Raw genomic sequence first — 14,933 nt, 5'->3', positions numbered from 1 at the left:
TGGCAGCCTTGCATTTAGGGGACCTGGGTTACACTTCCAGATTTATTGTTCCAAGTTAAAACTAGGCTCCTTTCCTCCTAAACCTGGGCCTGTGGGTGTGGAAAGGGCTTGAATTTTGGTCTGAGAGAGTCCTACCTAGTACCAGAGCCAGCTCACTCTATTTCTTGAACTGTAAAACAGGAATTCAAGTCTCTACAAGGTTATCATGAGGAATAAATAAGAGCTTACTTAGCACAAAGGCACACAATTAGGTGTAAAAGAAATGGCGGTAGGCAGTAGTAGATCTCGGACTGTTTTGACCATTGGTGTCGAGATCAGTTGAAAGGTAGGTCCCATGTCATTTGTTGCTAATAGTTGAAGTACCAAAGTTTGTAAATTACTTACAGTGGAGTCATATCATATATGCATGTAACTTCAACTATATGCACGCAGGAAAACAAAAGGTGAGAATTAATAATCTAAGGGAAGACACCCTGATAAGCATCTAAGCCTGAGTGAGCATGGGGAGGGTCTTGTTGATCCTCCAGTTTTCAGCCCTTCACGCCTCTGTCAGACCACGGGCCACTAAATGTAACTCAAGAGTTCTGCTTGACACCATGTCTTTAGAACTTAATGTAAGCCCTGACTCAGTGCACTTTAAAAAATAATTAGATCAAACAAGGGCTTCTTTGTAGCACTCAGATGCATTTGCACTCAAATAGTACAAGAGGTGGAATTACAATGGCAGATATAGCCAAGGGTGTGCCAAGCATGATGCCATGGACTTACGGATAGGAAAGCTGATCTGTGAGGAAGGGTCAGCCTCAACCTCCATCTCCTCACGTTCCCTTGTTTCTTCAGCTCAACTCAACTCTGAAGAAGGAAGAAATACTAAAGAGAGCCCCAGCCCCAACCCACTACCTCTGTCAAAACATCATGCCTTGGGCTGGCCCCGTGGCTTAGCGGTTAAGTGCGCGCGCTCGGCTGCTGGCGGCCCGGGTTCGGATCCCAGGCGTGCACAGAAGCACCGCTTCTCCGGCCATGCTGAGGCCGCGTCCCACATACAGCAACTAGCAGGATGTGCAACTATGACATGCAACTATCTACTGGGGCTTTTGGGGGAAAAAAAGGAGGAGGATTGGCAATAGATGTTAGCTCAGAGCCGGTCTTCCTCAGCAAAAAAAAGAGGAGGATTAGCATGGATGTTAGCTCAGGGCTGATCTTCATCACAAAAAAAAAAAATCATGCCTTAAGTGGAACAATCTTCAGTTAAACACTCCCCCCATTTGTCTCACATGAAAGCATGGCCCTGGACTCAGAACAACCTGAGCTGGAGTCCAGGCATCACCACTTACTGTATGATCTTGGGTCAGGCCACTTGACCTCTTGCAACCTCTCTGCTCACTAATAACATGGGAGTAATACCATCACCTCATAGCCAGAGGCTAAGAATACAAAAAGGAACAAGCCACAAGTATGGACTGTTCAGTCAAGTAGGAACATTTCAGGAGTCTGTGCAGCTCAAGAATTAAAAGTAAGTTCTCATCCTGGTGTTCAAAGCCTCTTTCCTGTCCTCCAGAACACCTTTCTAGCCCTCTATCTCATAGCTCCTCCTATATAAGAGCCAAACCCCCTGCCCCCTAACTCACTCTTGCTTCAGCTGTTCTGCTGCTTGGAATGCCCTTGCCTTCAATTCCTATCAAAAATCTTCAGTTCTTTCAAAATCCATTTCAAGTACCACCTCTTCCTTGCTGCCTTTTTCCTACTGCTGCCAAGCACTGGATTCTGAATCTAGGGAAAGGGAAGTGCCAACAGATGGGAAATCTGTTCAAGTGCCTGCTGTCTCCCTCTAGCTTGAGATTCCCAGCAGGCTGGGGTTAGGTCTCAAACATCCCAGCATCCTCATCAGGCCTTCCATACAGTGGATGACCCTTGGAAGAGTCTCTGGTTACCTTCCCAGGTGGGTTGTTTCTCTTTGATTTCCAAGACCAGAACAGCAGTTCAGCACATGACCAGTTAGGCAAGTAGGAGGAGGCCAATTTGCCACCCACTTTCCTATCGTTTGAATCACGGTGAGGCCTCTTATAAACTGTGTGACTTTAGGACAGATACTTAACCTCTAAGAGTCTCCATTCTCATCTATAAAATTGGACTAATGATATTACTAAGCTTCTTTTGAGAAGAAAATCAACTACAAAGCACCTAGCACCCAGTAGGTGCTCAATAAATAACAGTGCCCCAAGGAGCCCTGGATCAATCTAAAGTGGAAATGGGGAGATAAAGAAAATACGAATTGGAACACAAAAAATAAGGTAGAGGAAATAAATACAAACAGGGATTACAATAAATATAAATGGGTTAAATTCACCTATTAAATGACAAGTCTTAGGTTGGGTTAAAAAAACAGGCTGTTTACAAGACACACATGAAGAGATAAGACTTCTCCCTTCACTTTACCCATCCTTTCAAGCCCAAGGATTTGCCTGCAGCCTTTATCACTCCACACTGCAGACAACTGCTTGTCTTCATCAGCACATGACTATTACCTCTTGCTCATGCCATATGTTGTTGGTAGTGGATTATCTATATAACAAAGGCTCAAAATTCTTTTAGGCACCAAAATCTTTATTTACCCACTTTCCTGCTCTCTTTTAACATTATAAACATCATACATAAACATTATAGAACAAATTACTCTCTTTTTGATCCAGGGTTGTGATGGGAACCATCATGTTACAATGTGGTGGCAGATCTATGCCTGTTTTTATGTTTCTCTGGGCCTTCTCAACCTCTGGCTGTCATTTTTCTTATCCTTTCTTGACTATCCCTTAACAGTACATTCTAACCCCTGTAAAATAGGGACTGAAAGTACCAAGCTCATTGTTCTGAGGTTTAAGAGAATGTCCAGCACTAAGCCAAGCTCTTAGGAACATTCAAACTCCAACAGTTCCTCCCTGCCCTTTGATATAGGTCCTTCTCATCTGTCATGGGCTGAGGAACCAGTGAACCTGTAAGCCAAGAACATGAGTATAAAGTCCATAAGCCAGGTGAGGGCCCAGATGGTAAAATGGATGGGCTGCTGACTTCCAGCCTAAAAAAGGACTGACTGAGTGAGCAGTTCCAAAACCCCTGAGCTCATGGTTCCCTGCGGTTATCTCCCATGTACCTCCATCGTGACCAGGGCTTGAAGAAGGGCTTCTCAATTCCCCCTGCCAAACTTAGAAGAGTATGAGGGGTGCAGCGGAGGCCAAAGACTGAGTGACCACCCCCAGGGAGTTGATGGGGGACATTAACAAGCCAAGCTCAAAGTTGGTGCCATTGTTCTTGGGGAGGAGACGTGGGATCCGGGCCAGGGCAGCAGCTGGAAGGCTAAGGGGAGCCTTGATTCTCAGTAGCGGTAGTGATCAGGCTTGAAGGGGCCATCACGGGACACGCCCAGGTACTGGGCTTGCTTCTCAGTCAGCTTGGTCAGCTTCACGTTCAACTTGCCCAGGTGGGCTTCAGCCACTGCTTCATCCAGCTGGGGAGAAACACAGGAAGACCTGCAATCAGTGCCATGCTCTGGGACCCCTTACCTGCATCTAGCTGCCAACAGAAGTCAGAACTGTTCTGTTGTGGTATCTGCCATGTGTGTTACGCATACCATCTCATTCTGTCCTCACAGCCAACCTCAGTGGACGTGTTGCTTTTGGCTGCCCAGTTCCCTTTGCTCAAGAGGGAACCATGCTACATCCTCCCCTCCAAGTAGCCCCAGTAGGACCACCAATTACATATCCTTCCTCACCATCCACCAACCCAAGCAGCTAACCAACAAGCTTCCCTGGAATTTATCCATGGACAGGACATATTTTCCATGACAAGTAGAGACAGGCTCTCCAATTCCACTGGGATTCCTAAACAGGGAGGGTGTCAGTCTCAGCTCACCAGTAGCAAGTCAATTTGACAAATGAAGTGAATGTAGAGAAAAAATGAGCCAAGAGACAAAGAAAGACAGCTCTGACATTGAATCCCTGGATCCAGTGTCCTCCATTAAATAGCCAATAGAGCTCCTTTTTAGATTAAACTGGTTGTGGTTGTTTTTAAATATGTCCTTAAATTCTTTGTCTATAAATTCATAGTACTCCTTCCCTCAAGAGATGGAGCCTAATTCCTCACTCCTTGAGTTACTCACTTCTAATGAACAGAATAAAGCAGAAGTGATGGTGTATGACTTGGAGACTAGGTCCTAAAAGGCATGCAGCTTCCTCCTTGGCTCTCCCCCTGGAGAAGGCGGCCAGCTGCCATCTCATGAGGACACTTAAGCAGCCCTATGCAGACACCCATGTGGCAAGGAACTGAGACCTCCTGCCAACAGTGATGTCAAGTGGATCTTCCAGCTCCAGTGAAGCCTCAGATGACTGCAGCCCTGGCTGACTTTTTGACTGTAACCTCATGAAGGCCTCGAGTCAGGCCCTAACCAAGCTAAGCTGCTCTCAAATTCCTGACCCACAAAAACTAAAATAACAGATGTTTATTGTTTTAAGGGAATAAGTCTGGGGGTTAAATTGTTATACAGCAACAGATAACTAATACACTGGTTTGAACACGGTTTCTATCTACCACTTGCCACCAAAAGGATCCAGATTAATAAAAAATTGCCATCTCCTTTTACAAATAAGGAAATCAAGGTTCAGAAAGGTGGAATGACTTGCTCAAGGTTAGTTAATGACCACAGGTAGTTAATGACAGAGCTGGGATTTGAACCAGGTCCATCTGGCTCCAAAGTCCCAAAATTGTCTCAAGATCCCAACTTATGGCCTCCAAGGCAGCTTTGAAGAGCCAGAACAGAAACCAAGGAGGACAGAGGCTGGGGTTAGACAAGGCCAATTTCTAAGTCTCAGCAGTGCTGAAACGCATAAAAGGGGTCTGAAAAGAAGGGCAAGTGGTTGCACTTAGAGAAGGGGCTCTCACTTCCTCAGTTTCCTCTTCTGTTAAATGGAGAGAATGATTTGTGCCCTGTAGAGGATGCTGTGAGGACCTCTAAGAGGGTAGAGAGGTGAGCACTTTATAAATTCTGGCAAGCCCTGTGTGGAGAGCCCAGCGTTGGACACACGACCCTTGGCCTGTGGTGGAGGTGGGAACCCACCTTCTTGGGCAGGAAGTAGACCCCAATAGAGTACTTGTCTGGGTGGGTCCACAGCTCGATCTGCGCCAGCACCTGGTTGGTGAAGGAGTTGCTCATCACAAAGCTGGGGTGGCCCATGGCACAGCCCAGGTTGACCAGCCGGCCCTCAGCCAGCAAGATGATACGGCGCCCATTCTTCAGCCAGTAGCGATCCACCTGCAAGTGGGCAGAGCAGTGGTGAGGGCTGGCAGGGCACTGCTCCCAGTGTCCACCCTGCCTCATCCAACCCTGTTGTCCAGCAGGCCTCCCTACCTCCAACAGTGTGCAGGAAGGGCCTGGCACACACAATTAGTAATAAGAGCCAATATTATTAAGCAACTCTAAATTGCAGACCTCATAGGTCTCCTGGGAGAATATAATGAGCTGACACATGTAAAGCACTTGACAGATGGCTTAGCCCATACAAGGTACTTGGTAAATATTAGTTAATGTTGTTATTAGTATTGCCATCTGCCCTGGGCTAAGAGCATACACATAAGTATATACATATACACACACGTACCTATAAATAAAAGTGTATATTCATACATACACAAATATATAATTATCACATTTAATCCTAATAACAACCCTATGATTTAAGTACTACTATTATCCCCATTTCACAGATAAAGAAACTGAAGTTAAAGGGTTAAGTCATTTGTCCAGAGCCGCATACTATGAAGTGGCTGCAATTTGAGCCTGGACAGTGTGAGGACAGATCCCATGTTCTCAATCCCCACGCTTAGGAAAAGCTGAACTCAGCAGCCCTCAGTGTTAGCTGCACGTCAGAATCATCTTGGGAGCTTTAAAAAATAGGGGTGCCTTGGCTTCACTCTGAGATTCCGATTCAAGTGGCCCTGAATCCAGGCCCTCTTTCTCCCCATCCCACTGCCCAGGTTGCCAGAGCCTCCCTATCTGCCATCCTTGGCGGCCAGCCCACAAGCACGGCCCCCGTCAGCCCTCCATCCCCCCACCCTGCTGGCAGGGCTGGGGATTCTCACCTGAGGCTTGATGTTCACCTTCTGCACAGCGTTCTCATTCAGCCACTTGACATCAATCTCCACGTCAAAGTGTCCGATGTTACACACAATGGCATCATCCTTCATCTGCTCAAAGTGCCTGTGGGGAGCCCAAGCCCATGGGAGACTGTCAGGGACAAAGAGCAGCCCCAAGCCTGCCCCCTGCCTCGCTGCCCAGGATCCGCCCACCTGGTACCTACCGGCCGAGGATGATGTCAATACAGCCCGTGGAGGTGACAAAGATGTTGCCCTCCTGACAGGCCTCATCCATGGTGGTCACCTCATAGCCTGTGCAGAGACAGTGGCCATGGGTCATCCAGGGTGGCCTGGCCCCTCCTCTGGCCCCAGTGGCTGACAGCCAACCCTCGCCCTATCGTACCCTCCATGGCAGCCTGCAGTGCGTTGATGGGGTCGATCTCCGTGATGATGACGCGGGCCCCAAAACCCCTCAGGGCCTGGGCACAGCCCTTGCCCATGTCGCCATAGCCCGCTACCACCGCCACTTTGCCCGCAATCATCACGTCTGTGGCCCGCTTGATGCCATCTATGAGGGACTCTCGGCAGCCATAGAGGTTGTCAAACTTGCTCTGAAAGGAGAGGGGGCAAGGGGGTAATGTGGGCAGGCAACGCCCTGGGGCCTAAGACCCACTCTTACCATCTTGGCCTGATGGGCCTTGGGCTGATCACCTCCTGTGACTTCTCCCCACCAGCTAATGCCCTCATGTGCCCCTTACCCTGATCAGCCCCAAGACCTTCCTCCTAGCCTTTCTCTGCTGGTCCAGAAAGCTTCCTGAGGATCAATTACTAGGAGAGATTGCTCAGTCAAAGAATCTGCTCCACTTTAACGCTCTTCATGCCCAGCTCTGAGGCTCACTGCGCAGTTCTCTCCCTCTTCAATGCACTCCTTACGCTCAGTCTACAACCGCTCCCTCCCACCAAATAAGGGCTTCATGTGCCTAGCCTTAGCCTTCCCAGGGTCCCCTCTCCAGGGGTCTACTCCTGAGCTGCACTGGGAGCCAAGGGCTGGAGCTGTCACTATCCCACAGGCTCACCTTGGTGACGGAGTCGTTGACGTTAATGGCAGGCACCTTCAGGATCCCGTTGGCCATCATCTTGTATAGGTTGTGGACCCCCGTCGTGGTCTCCTCAGAGATGCCTCGGATGCCTTAACAAGAGGGGAGGGGATGAGCCTCAGGCCAGGAAGGGGCTGCCCGAAGGATGGGGGCCTCTGGGATGAGGCCCCAAGAGGCTACACCTGAACTCAGCCAAACTCCTCATCTTTGCCCCCTAAAGCCACTCCTCTTTCTGGGTTCCCATCTCTGTGACTGTGACTGATACCACAGTCCACCCAATCACCCAGGCCAGCATGAGGGAGGAGTCACCACCACCACCAGTCCTAGTCATTCTACCTCCCAACCACTCCTGACTCTCCATTCCCACTGCACTGCCCTGGTCCCTGCCACCATCAGCTCTTGCCTGATCTCCCAGCCACAACCCATCCTCCACACAGCACACATTTTTAACACGTATATTTGAAATAAATCTTTTCAAAACCCTTCAATTACTTCCCTTTGCTCTCAAGATCAAGCCAGACTCTTTTCTCTTGGCCTATTAAGTCCTCACACATCTGGTCCTCATTAAAGCTCTAGCAACAACCTCCCTTCCTTTCTGTTTCCTCAATAGTTAGCCCTTTCCTGCCTCAGGACCGTGTACCCACTGCCTCCCTTCCCCGCACTTTCTTCTCTGCCCTGCTTTTAACAAAGCTGACTCCTTTCCCAGAGGTTTCCAGCCCGTCTTATGCTTGCCCTTGGACCGTCATCTCAGGCAGGCCTCCCCCAGCCGCCCTACCCCCACCATCAGAAGTCAGGAAGCCACGCCCCAGCACGCCTACAGGAGCCTGCTGTCCTCCCATCTTCCATAGAATCTGCTGCTCGAGGCACTGGGAGTCCTGCCAGACCTGCTGCTTTTACATGGGCAAGCAGGTACTCCTCATCTGTTTCTAAACTGCCAGCACTCAGCCCACCACCTGCCCTACTCACCCGACAGGAGCTGCGGGTACTTGGTGTGGACAAGGTTGGTGAGGTCACCGCCATCGTCCAGAATCATGTTGAGGGGGCCATCCTTGAAGTACAGCGTCTGCTCAATGCACCACACGTACTCCTCATCTGTTTCACCCTTCCAGGCATACACTGGAGGGTGAGTGGCACATCAAGAACTGCCTTCCCCACTGGCACCTGCTCCAGGGAACTACCTGGAGCAGAGCCAATACTATCTCCTTCCTAATTCCCATCCCCAGCCACCTCCAGCCCCTCTGAGGACTCAGCAGTGTGAAGAACACAACTGGGAGCCAGAGAGATCTGAGTTCAAATCCTGGCCCTGTACTCGCCAGCTGTATGACTTTGGGCAAATCACTTCACCTCTCTGAGCCTCAGTTTCCTCATCTGTAAATGGGGCTCACAATAGAATGGGTTAAGTCAGACGGAGGCCAAGTACAGTCCCCCAGATTTAAGTATCTGGATATAATTATTTCCTTTCCCACTCCTTTCTGCTTGGGCCCCAAGGACTGGGGCATCAACGCACAGTGCCTATAGTGGGGAGTGGGGTGCTGCAGAGGCAGGGCACCACTCAGGTGGACCCACAAGGCAAGATCCACAGTTCATTCTTCACTGAAAATACTTGAGAGCACAGCAGTCTCTGTGGTGGTTGGCCTCAGGCAAAGTCTGGCCAAAAATTACTAACGGCAGCTACTACGCATGGAAAACTTTCTCTGTGCCAGACATTACTCTCACTGCTTCATGCCCCATCTCATTTTTCCTCACAGAAACCCTGTCAGGCAGGCATTACCATCATCATCATTTACAGATGCCCAGAGAAGAGCTAAGACGTGCCCAGGTCACTCAGCATGGCATTTCAGAGCAGACCTCAGAATCCAGGACTCCTGACTACCAGCCCAGGCTCTTCTCATCATATGGTATGACTGGGACACAGGTATAGGGCTCCTATGAACCTCCTGTGAGCAAAGGACACCAGCCAAGCAGGGGCAGCTGCCCCGGCCCCTAACTGGAGCAGACAATGGTCTTGATAAAAAAGCCGTTCCCAGAAAAGGGCGATGAAGCCCAACCAAGGCTGAGGAGTGGGAGACATGCCTATCTAGCCCTGGTCAGTCTCTAGAGGGGTCCTTCGGACCCTTTCCCCTCCACCTGAGGTTGGCTAGGACTCAGGAATGTCCTATTTAATCACCGTCGGAGCTAACCACTCCCCTCCCCAGGCCCAGGCAGACATGTGGATATTCTCTAGCAGCTTACAAAGTCCCTCTTTAGTCCTGGTCCCCCCACAGTCTCCTAGACCATCAGACCCAAGGCACAGATCTCTGGGGATCTTTTTCTGCCCAGTGTCCCTCCCCAACTCTTAGAAACAGACCCACATCCTTCTTTAAGGAACTTAAGTTCTTTTCTTTAAAGAACTATCCCTCCTCTCCATCATGTGGTTCCAAATCATAAGATCCCACCCTTTCGTGGTCACATGACCTGAGCTGGGCCAATAAGGACCTCCCACAGGATTTGAGATGACCAGTAGGACAAAACAGCTCTTTCCTATGGGTCACTAGGTTAGGATTCTGTGGCCATGACTCCTCTCCCCTGTGGTAGGGAAGCCTGTTGCTGTAGGAGTCCGTGAAGCAAACAAGGAGAAGCAGAGGCCCTTCATGTGGTCCCACATCCTCAAGCAGCAAGCAGGACCCACCTGGAATGCCAGCCTTGGCAATGGCAGCCGCTGCATGGTCCTGGGTAGAGAAGATGTTGCAGCTGGACCACTGCACCTGGAAGAGCCAGCAAGACAGAACCGTGGTCGCAGATGGCTCAGCAGCACCAAGGCCCATGGACAGGGATAAGGAAAAGCCCTGGAGCTAAGGGTGAGAGGCTCGGGACCTAGGCCCAGCCCGCTCTGCGACCATAGGCTGGGGACCCTGGTGAGCTGATGGGAGCCAGAGCAGTGACAAGACCTGACTTCCGTTTTAAAACATCACTCTGGTGCTCTGTGGAAGGGAAAGGGCTCCACAAGGAAGCAAGAGGACAAGTGAAGAAGCTGTTGTAAGTACACACAAGAAATGCAACAGTAGCAGTGGAGGTGATGACGGGTATATTTTGAAGGCTGAGCCGACGGGATTTGCTGCAGAATTAGTTGTTGGAGTTTGAGAGTCAGGGATGACTCCAGGTTCTTGTACTGAAACAACCTGGAAGGCTAGAGTTTCCTTTTGCTTACCTGGGGAAGACTGCGGGAGGAGGAGGGTTAGGAAATCATGAGTTTGTTTGCACATGGTGAGACCGAGATGTCTATTACATCTCCAAGTGGGGATGACACATCAGTTGCCTGATATACAAGTCTGGAGTTCCTGGGAGAAGTCCAGGCTAGTACATGTATTTGGGAGGCATCATCATATACACAGTGTTTAAAGCCATAAAATGATACCACCCAGAGTGTGGACGTTGAAAAGAAAGAAGGGGTCCAAGGACTAAACCCCAGTGTGTACTTTGTTAGTTTTGGCTGCTCTGCCCAGCCAGCTCCTTAGGAAACCATCTTGCTCTGAGACTCCCAGAGCCAGAAGAAGAGCTCTCAATCACTGGTACACATGACCCTGGCTGAACCAATCAGAGCACACCATCCCTCAGGCAGCCAGGATTGGCCCAAGGCAAGCACATGACCCTGGGAGGGCCAATGAGAGCCAGTCCTTAGTTGACCCAATAGGACTCTGGGGTTGAGCTTTTCCCACCAGGGCTTCACTGTCAGGAGCTGTGACTTAAGGGCAGACAGACGCTGTCTTCCCAATCAGGGAGAAAATGTGCAGAAGTCACCACAAAGGGTGGAGACCCTGTGACAAGGCTGGAGCCCCTGCTGGGCCCGAGGGGGCACCACATTGGACTTCCCTGCCCCACAGAACAGCTTCTGGCCTCACCTCAGCACCCAGGGCGACGAGGGTCTCAATGAGGACGGCCGTCTGCACGGTCATGTGCAGGCAGCCTGCGATGCGCGTGCCCTTCAGTGGCTTGGAGGCCGAGTACATCTCCCGCATGCGCATCAGGCCTGGCATCTCGTTCTCTGCAATGTCCATGGCCTTACGTCCCCAGGAGGCCAGGCTGATGTCAGCTGCAGGGGCAGGATGGATGCGAGTTCTGTGAGGCACCTCATCCCACCAACCAGGAAGCACCACCACTCGTCACTCATCCACTTATGGACTCGAAACACCAGGCCCAGCAATCTGCTCGCCGCACCTTCCCACTCATGCAACCAGGATTTATGGAGCTGGGGCAGTCAAAAAAGAAAGACCTGGTCCCTGCCTAACCGCAGCTTACAGCCTTGTGGGAGAACACATTTCATCAAAGAATCACACAGGTACACGAAAATTACAACACAAGTAAGTGCCTTCTTGAAAAAAGCTATCAGCCTACATATACCTCCCACAACCCTTTCTGCTGCCACCTCCCAACCTCTCGTTCCCTAAAGATTGCAGCTCCTGGCTCTCTATCTTCCAAGTCATCACTCCTGGTACCTTCAATACTCATCAATGATGTTATCTAACTCCTTGCACTCAACACACTTCCTTGATCTCCTTGAAGATATGAAAATCCTTCTTCCCCACTCCTAATGTTTCTTTCCAATGGAGGCAACACATCTGTGTAACTAACACTCTTGGCCTCTCTCTGCCCCGGGGAGGTAGAGTGACCCGCCTGATTAGTCAACTTGAGAGGAATACACTGGCCATATGCTCAGTTGAGCTCTCCCTTCTTTTGCAAGCCAGCAGCAGCCAGCCTGCCTCCAGGAAGCATGTTCTTCCACAGAGACCTACTCAGGCCCAGCTTACCTGTAACTAGTGGGTAACTGCTCAGTTTGGGGTTCAGTTAGCAGGATCACTGGGCTTGGACACTAATCTACATAATCTGGCCTCGATGTCATTAGGAATGAAAGTTCAATTTTGGCCTCTATCTGCCACCCCAAATGTCTCAAATTTGTCCAAATTCTCAGGCAGGAAAGGATACTATTATGAGCTCTCTCACTATCTCAATACTCTTCCCTCTAATAGTCTAACCCTCCCTCCCTTGCCACACTAGCCCATTCCTAAGGTCAGTCCCTAGGTCAGTGTTCGCAAGCTTCCCTGATACAAGTCATCCGGCAAGCTTGTAAATCTCCCCTGGAAAATCAGATTCAGTAGGTCTAGGATGGGGCCTGGGACTCCTGGTGATTTTTATCTTCAGGGAAAATTAGATCCTGCCGATCATGAAGGGGGATATGGGCGGGAGGGAAAGGAATGTAGAGAATTTAATACAGTAATAACAAATAAAACCAACTAAGTCAGTCTGCTTCCTACTGTACATCTAAGCAATTTCAGAGATGAAATGTCCTCCCCCGATGGGAGGGACTTGTCCCACTGTGCCTCAACACACACCCTCTCCCCCATCCCCCAGCCCCACCCAGTCCACCTTTTGACAGGCCATCACCTATGACACTCTCCCTTGGAAATCTTGATTTCAAGCAACCGACTCTGGCCATGACCCATCTTTCCAATCCTCTCCCTCTAGAGCCCCAAACTCCAAGGCCAACCTGGATGGTGGCAGCCAGTCAGGTCAGAACCTCTAAGCCATTAAACCTACTGATATCCACTGTCCCTCACCACACCCCCTTCATGTTCTCAACTTCTTCCTCCACAGTTTGAGATCCCACTGTCCCCTCCACCCTCTTGTCCTCTGAACTCTCCTTGGCAAAACTCCCACCCTGGTTAAACCTAACCCTGCACTGCACCCAAGCCACTGAGGCCAGCAGGAGGAAAATCACACCAAGAGGTCTCATTTATTAAGACCACAAATCTCAAGGAACACTTCAGCAATCCTATGACATTTTCTTACTCAATCTACTCTCCAAACCTCTACTACCTTTCCTCATCAACTGATGACCTCACTTCAGGATTCACTGAGAAGAATTCAGAACTATGCCACTTTTCCTCCATGGACTCTACTAGTTCTCATCTGTAGCTACAGACCGGGCATTCTTTAGTTACAATAGACGAGCTGTCCCTGCTCCCTGGGGCCTGATCCCGTATCCTTTCACCTCCTGAGGACTTCACTACTCCATTGAAACTGCTCTTCTCAAGGTCTCTGAAGACCCACCTGATGCCCACATCTAATGGTCAATCATCTGTGTTCATGTTTCTCCCTGAGACACTGATCCCACTAATGTCCCCCTCGTTCTGAGACCTTTTCTTTACTTGGCTACTATGCCTGTCTTTCCGTGGATTTCCTCCTACCCCTCTGGCTCCTCCTCATATAACTGACTAGTGTTTGGAAGCCCTCAGGCCTCCATCATCCCCCTCTTTGACTCTCACCAGCTGAGCTCATCCCACTTTATGGCTATAAATACCTTCTCCACAGCAATGACTCCCACATATTTATCTTCAGCCCAAACTTCTCCCCTGAATTCGAGACTCATGTAATCCAAGTGCCTACTCAGCACCTCCACTTGGATGCCCAACTGGATATTATGTGTCAAGTTTGAACCCTCGTGACTCCTTGCGCCACCCCACCAAACTTGTTACTTCCCCTAATCTTCCCATTTTAGGAAATGAAACCAGCATTCGACCAGGTGCTCTGGCCAAAAACTTACAAGATGTCTTGATTCCTCTATTCCCCTTTCACCCCGTCAGCATGCTGTTGGCTCAACATCCCAAATATGTAAGCAATCCAACCACATCTCCCCACTGTCATCTAAACCACTTCTCACTTGGACTGCTGAAGCAGCCTCCTCACTGCTCTTCCTGCTCCCACATGCTGTTCTCCCACAGAACCCAGAGGAAGGGAGCTTTTTAAAATTTAATTTATATCATCTCCACTCTTCTACTAAAGTAAAAAACATACAAACCAACCAACTTCCAGTGGCTTCCCCTTACCCATAAATAAAATCCTAACTCCTCACATGGCCTTTAGGGCCCTACCCCCATGACTGCCCACCCTTCCCCCAATCTCTCCATCCTCTTCTCCCCCTCACTAGCTCAGCCTCATGAACCTCCTTACTGTCTTCAGACAAGCTAAACTCATTCCCACCTCAAAACATGGAACAGGAAAGATCTTAGTATATTGTTGCTGGAGGAACAGAGAGTGCGCCAGGGTGAAGCTAGTAGAGGGAGTGAAATGAGGAGTCAGGATTTTATTCCTAATGAGGTGGGAAGCCTACAGAGTTTAAGGGGAATATCATGACCAGATCTGTTTTTGAAAAGACTCCTTTGGCTGCTGCATGGATCTGTGGAGCCAAAGACCGAGGGAGATCTGTGAGGAGGGAGCCCAGAACTGGGGTGGTGGCTGTGGAGACAGAGAAGCGGGCAGATCTCCTCACTTATAAATTGGAGACCATAATACAACATTATCTGTATATGCATGTCTGGTCCACCCGCAATCTTGAGTCGCCTTTGTAGCTCCAGTGCCCAGCCCAGAGCCTGGCAGAGAGAAAGGGTCAACAAATGTTTACTGACCAGATGTGTTGTTAGGACTGAATGAGAGAAGGTGCATGAAAGGGGCTGGCATAGGACAGGGGTGGCAAAAAAATAAAGAAAATTTGAACCTAGCCCAACTCCCAGCATTTCCCAACAAGCAAAGGGCCCAGAGAGGGCTTTGCCCCAGGTTCCATAGCCAGTCAATGGTGGCCAGGCTGGGCTAGAGCCAGAAGCCCTTCTCAAGGCTCCTGGGAGGGGCCCAGCAGTAGCGGACAATGGGTTCTGTCCTATCCTGCTAAGCTCCACCCCCTCCACT

The 14,933-nt window shown here is 49.8% G+C and overlaps 1 protein-coding gene across 1 annotated transcript; it reads right to left on the bottom strand.

Annotated features, from left to right (window-relative positions):
• Positions 1 to 2,583: 2,583 nt before the first annotated feature.
• On the bottom strand, positions 2,584 to 11,315 carry LOC131418514 (adenosylhomocysteinase-like). Its single transcript, XM_058562879.1, has 9 exons — positions 11,096 to 11,315; positions 9,886 to 9,961; positions 8,184 to 8,333; positions 7,197 to 7,309; positions 6,524 to 6,731; positions 6,345 to 6,432; positions 6,127 to 6,244; positions 5,105 to 5,299; positions 2,584 to 3,499 (listed from the first exon to the last, which is right to left on the bottom strand). Exons 1-9 carry the CDS (start codon positions 11,249 to 11,251, stop codon positions 3,368 to 3,370), a joined length of 1,236 nt encoding a protein of 411 aa, XP_058418862.1. The 5' UTR covers positions 11,252 to 11,315; the 3' UTR covers positions 2,584 to 3,367.
• Positions 11,316 to 14,933: the final 3,618 nt, after the last annotated feature.

This window comes from Diceros bicornis, chromosome 19 (assembly GCF_020826845.1).
Source record: "Diceros bicornis minor isolate mBicDic1 chromosome 19, mDicBic1.mat.cur, whole genome shotgun sequence".
NCBI classification, from domain to species: Eukaryota; Metazoa; Chordata; class Mammalia; order Perissodactyla; family Rhinocerotidae; genus Diceros; species Diceros bicornis.
Note: the sequence above shows the minus strand (reverse complement) of the source record. Positions and strands in the feature narration are given on the sequence as shown.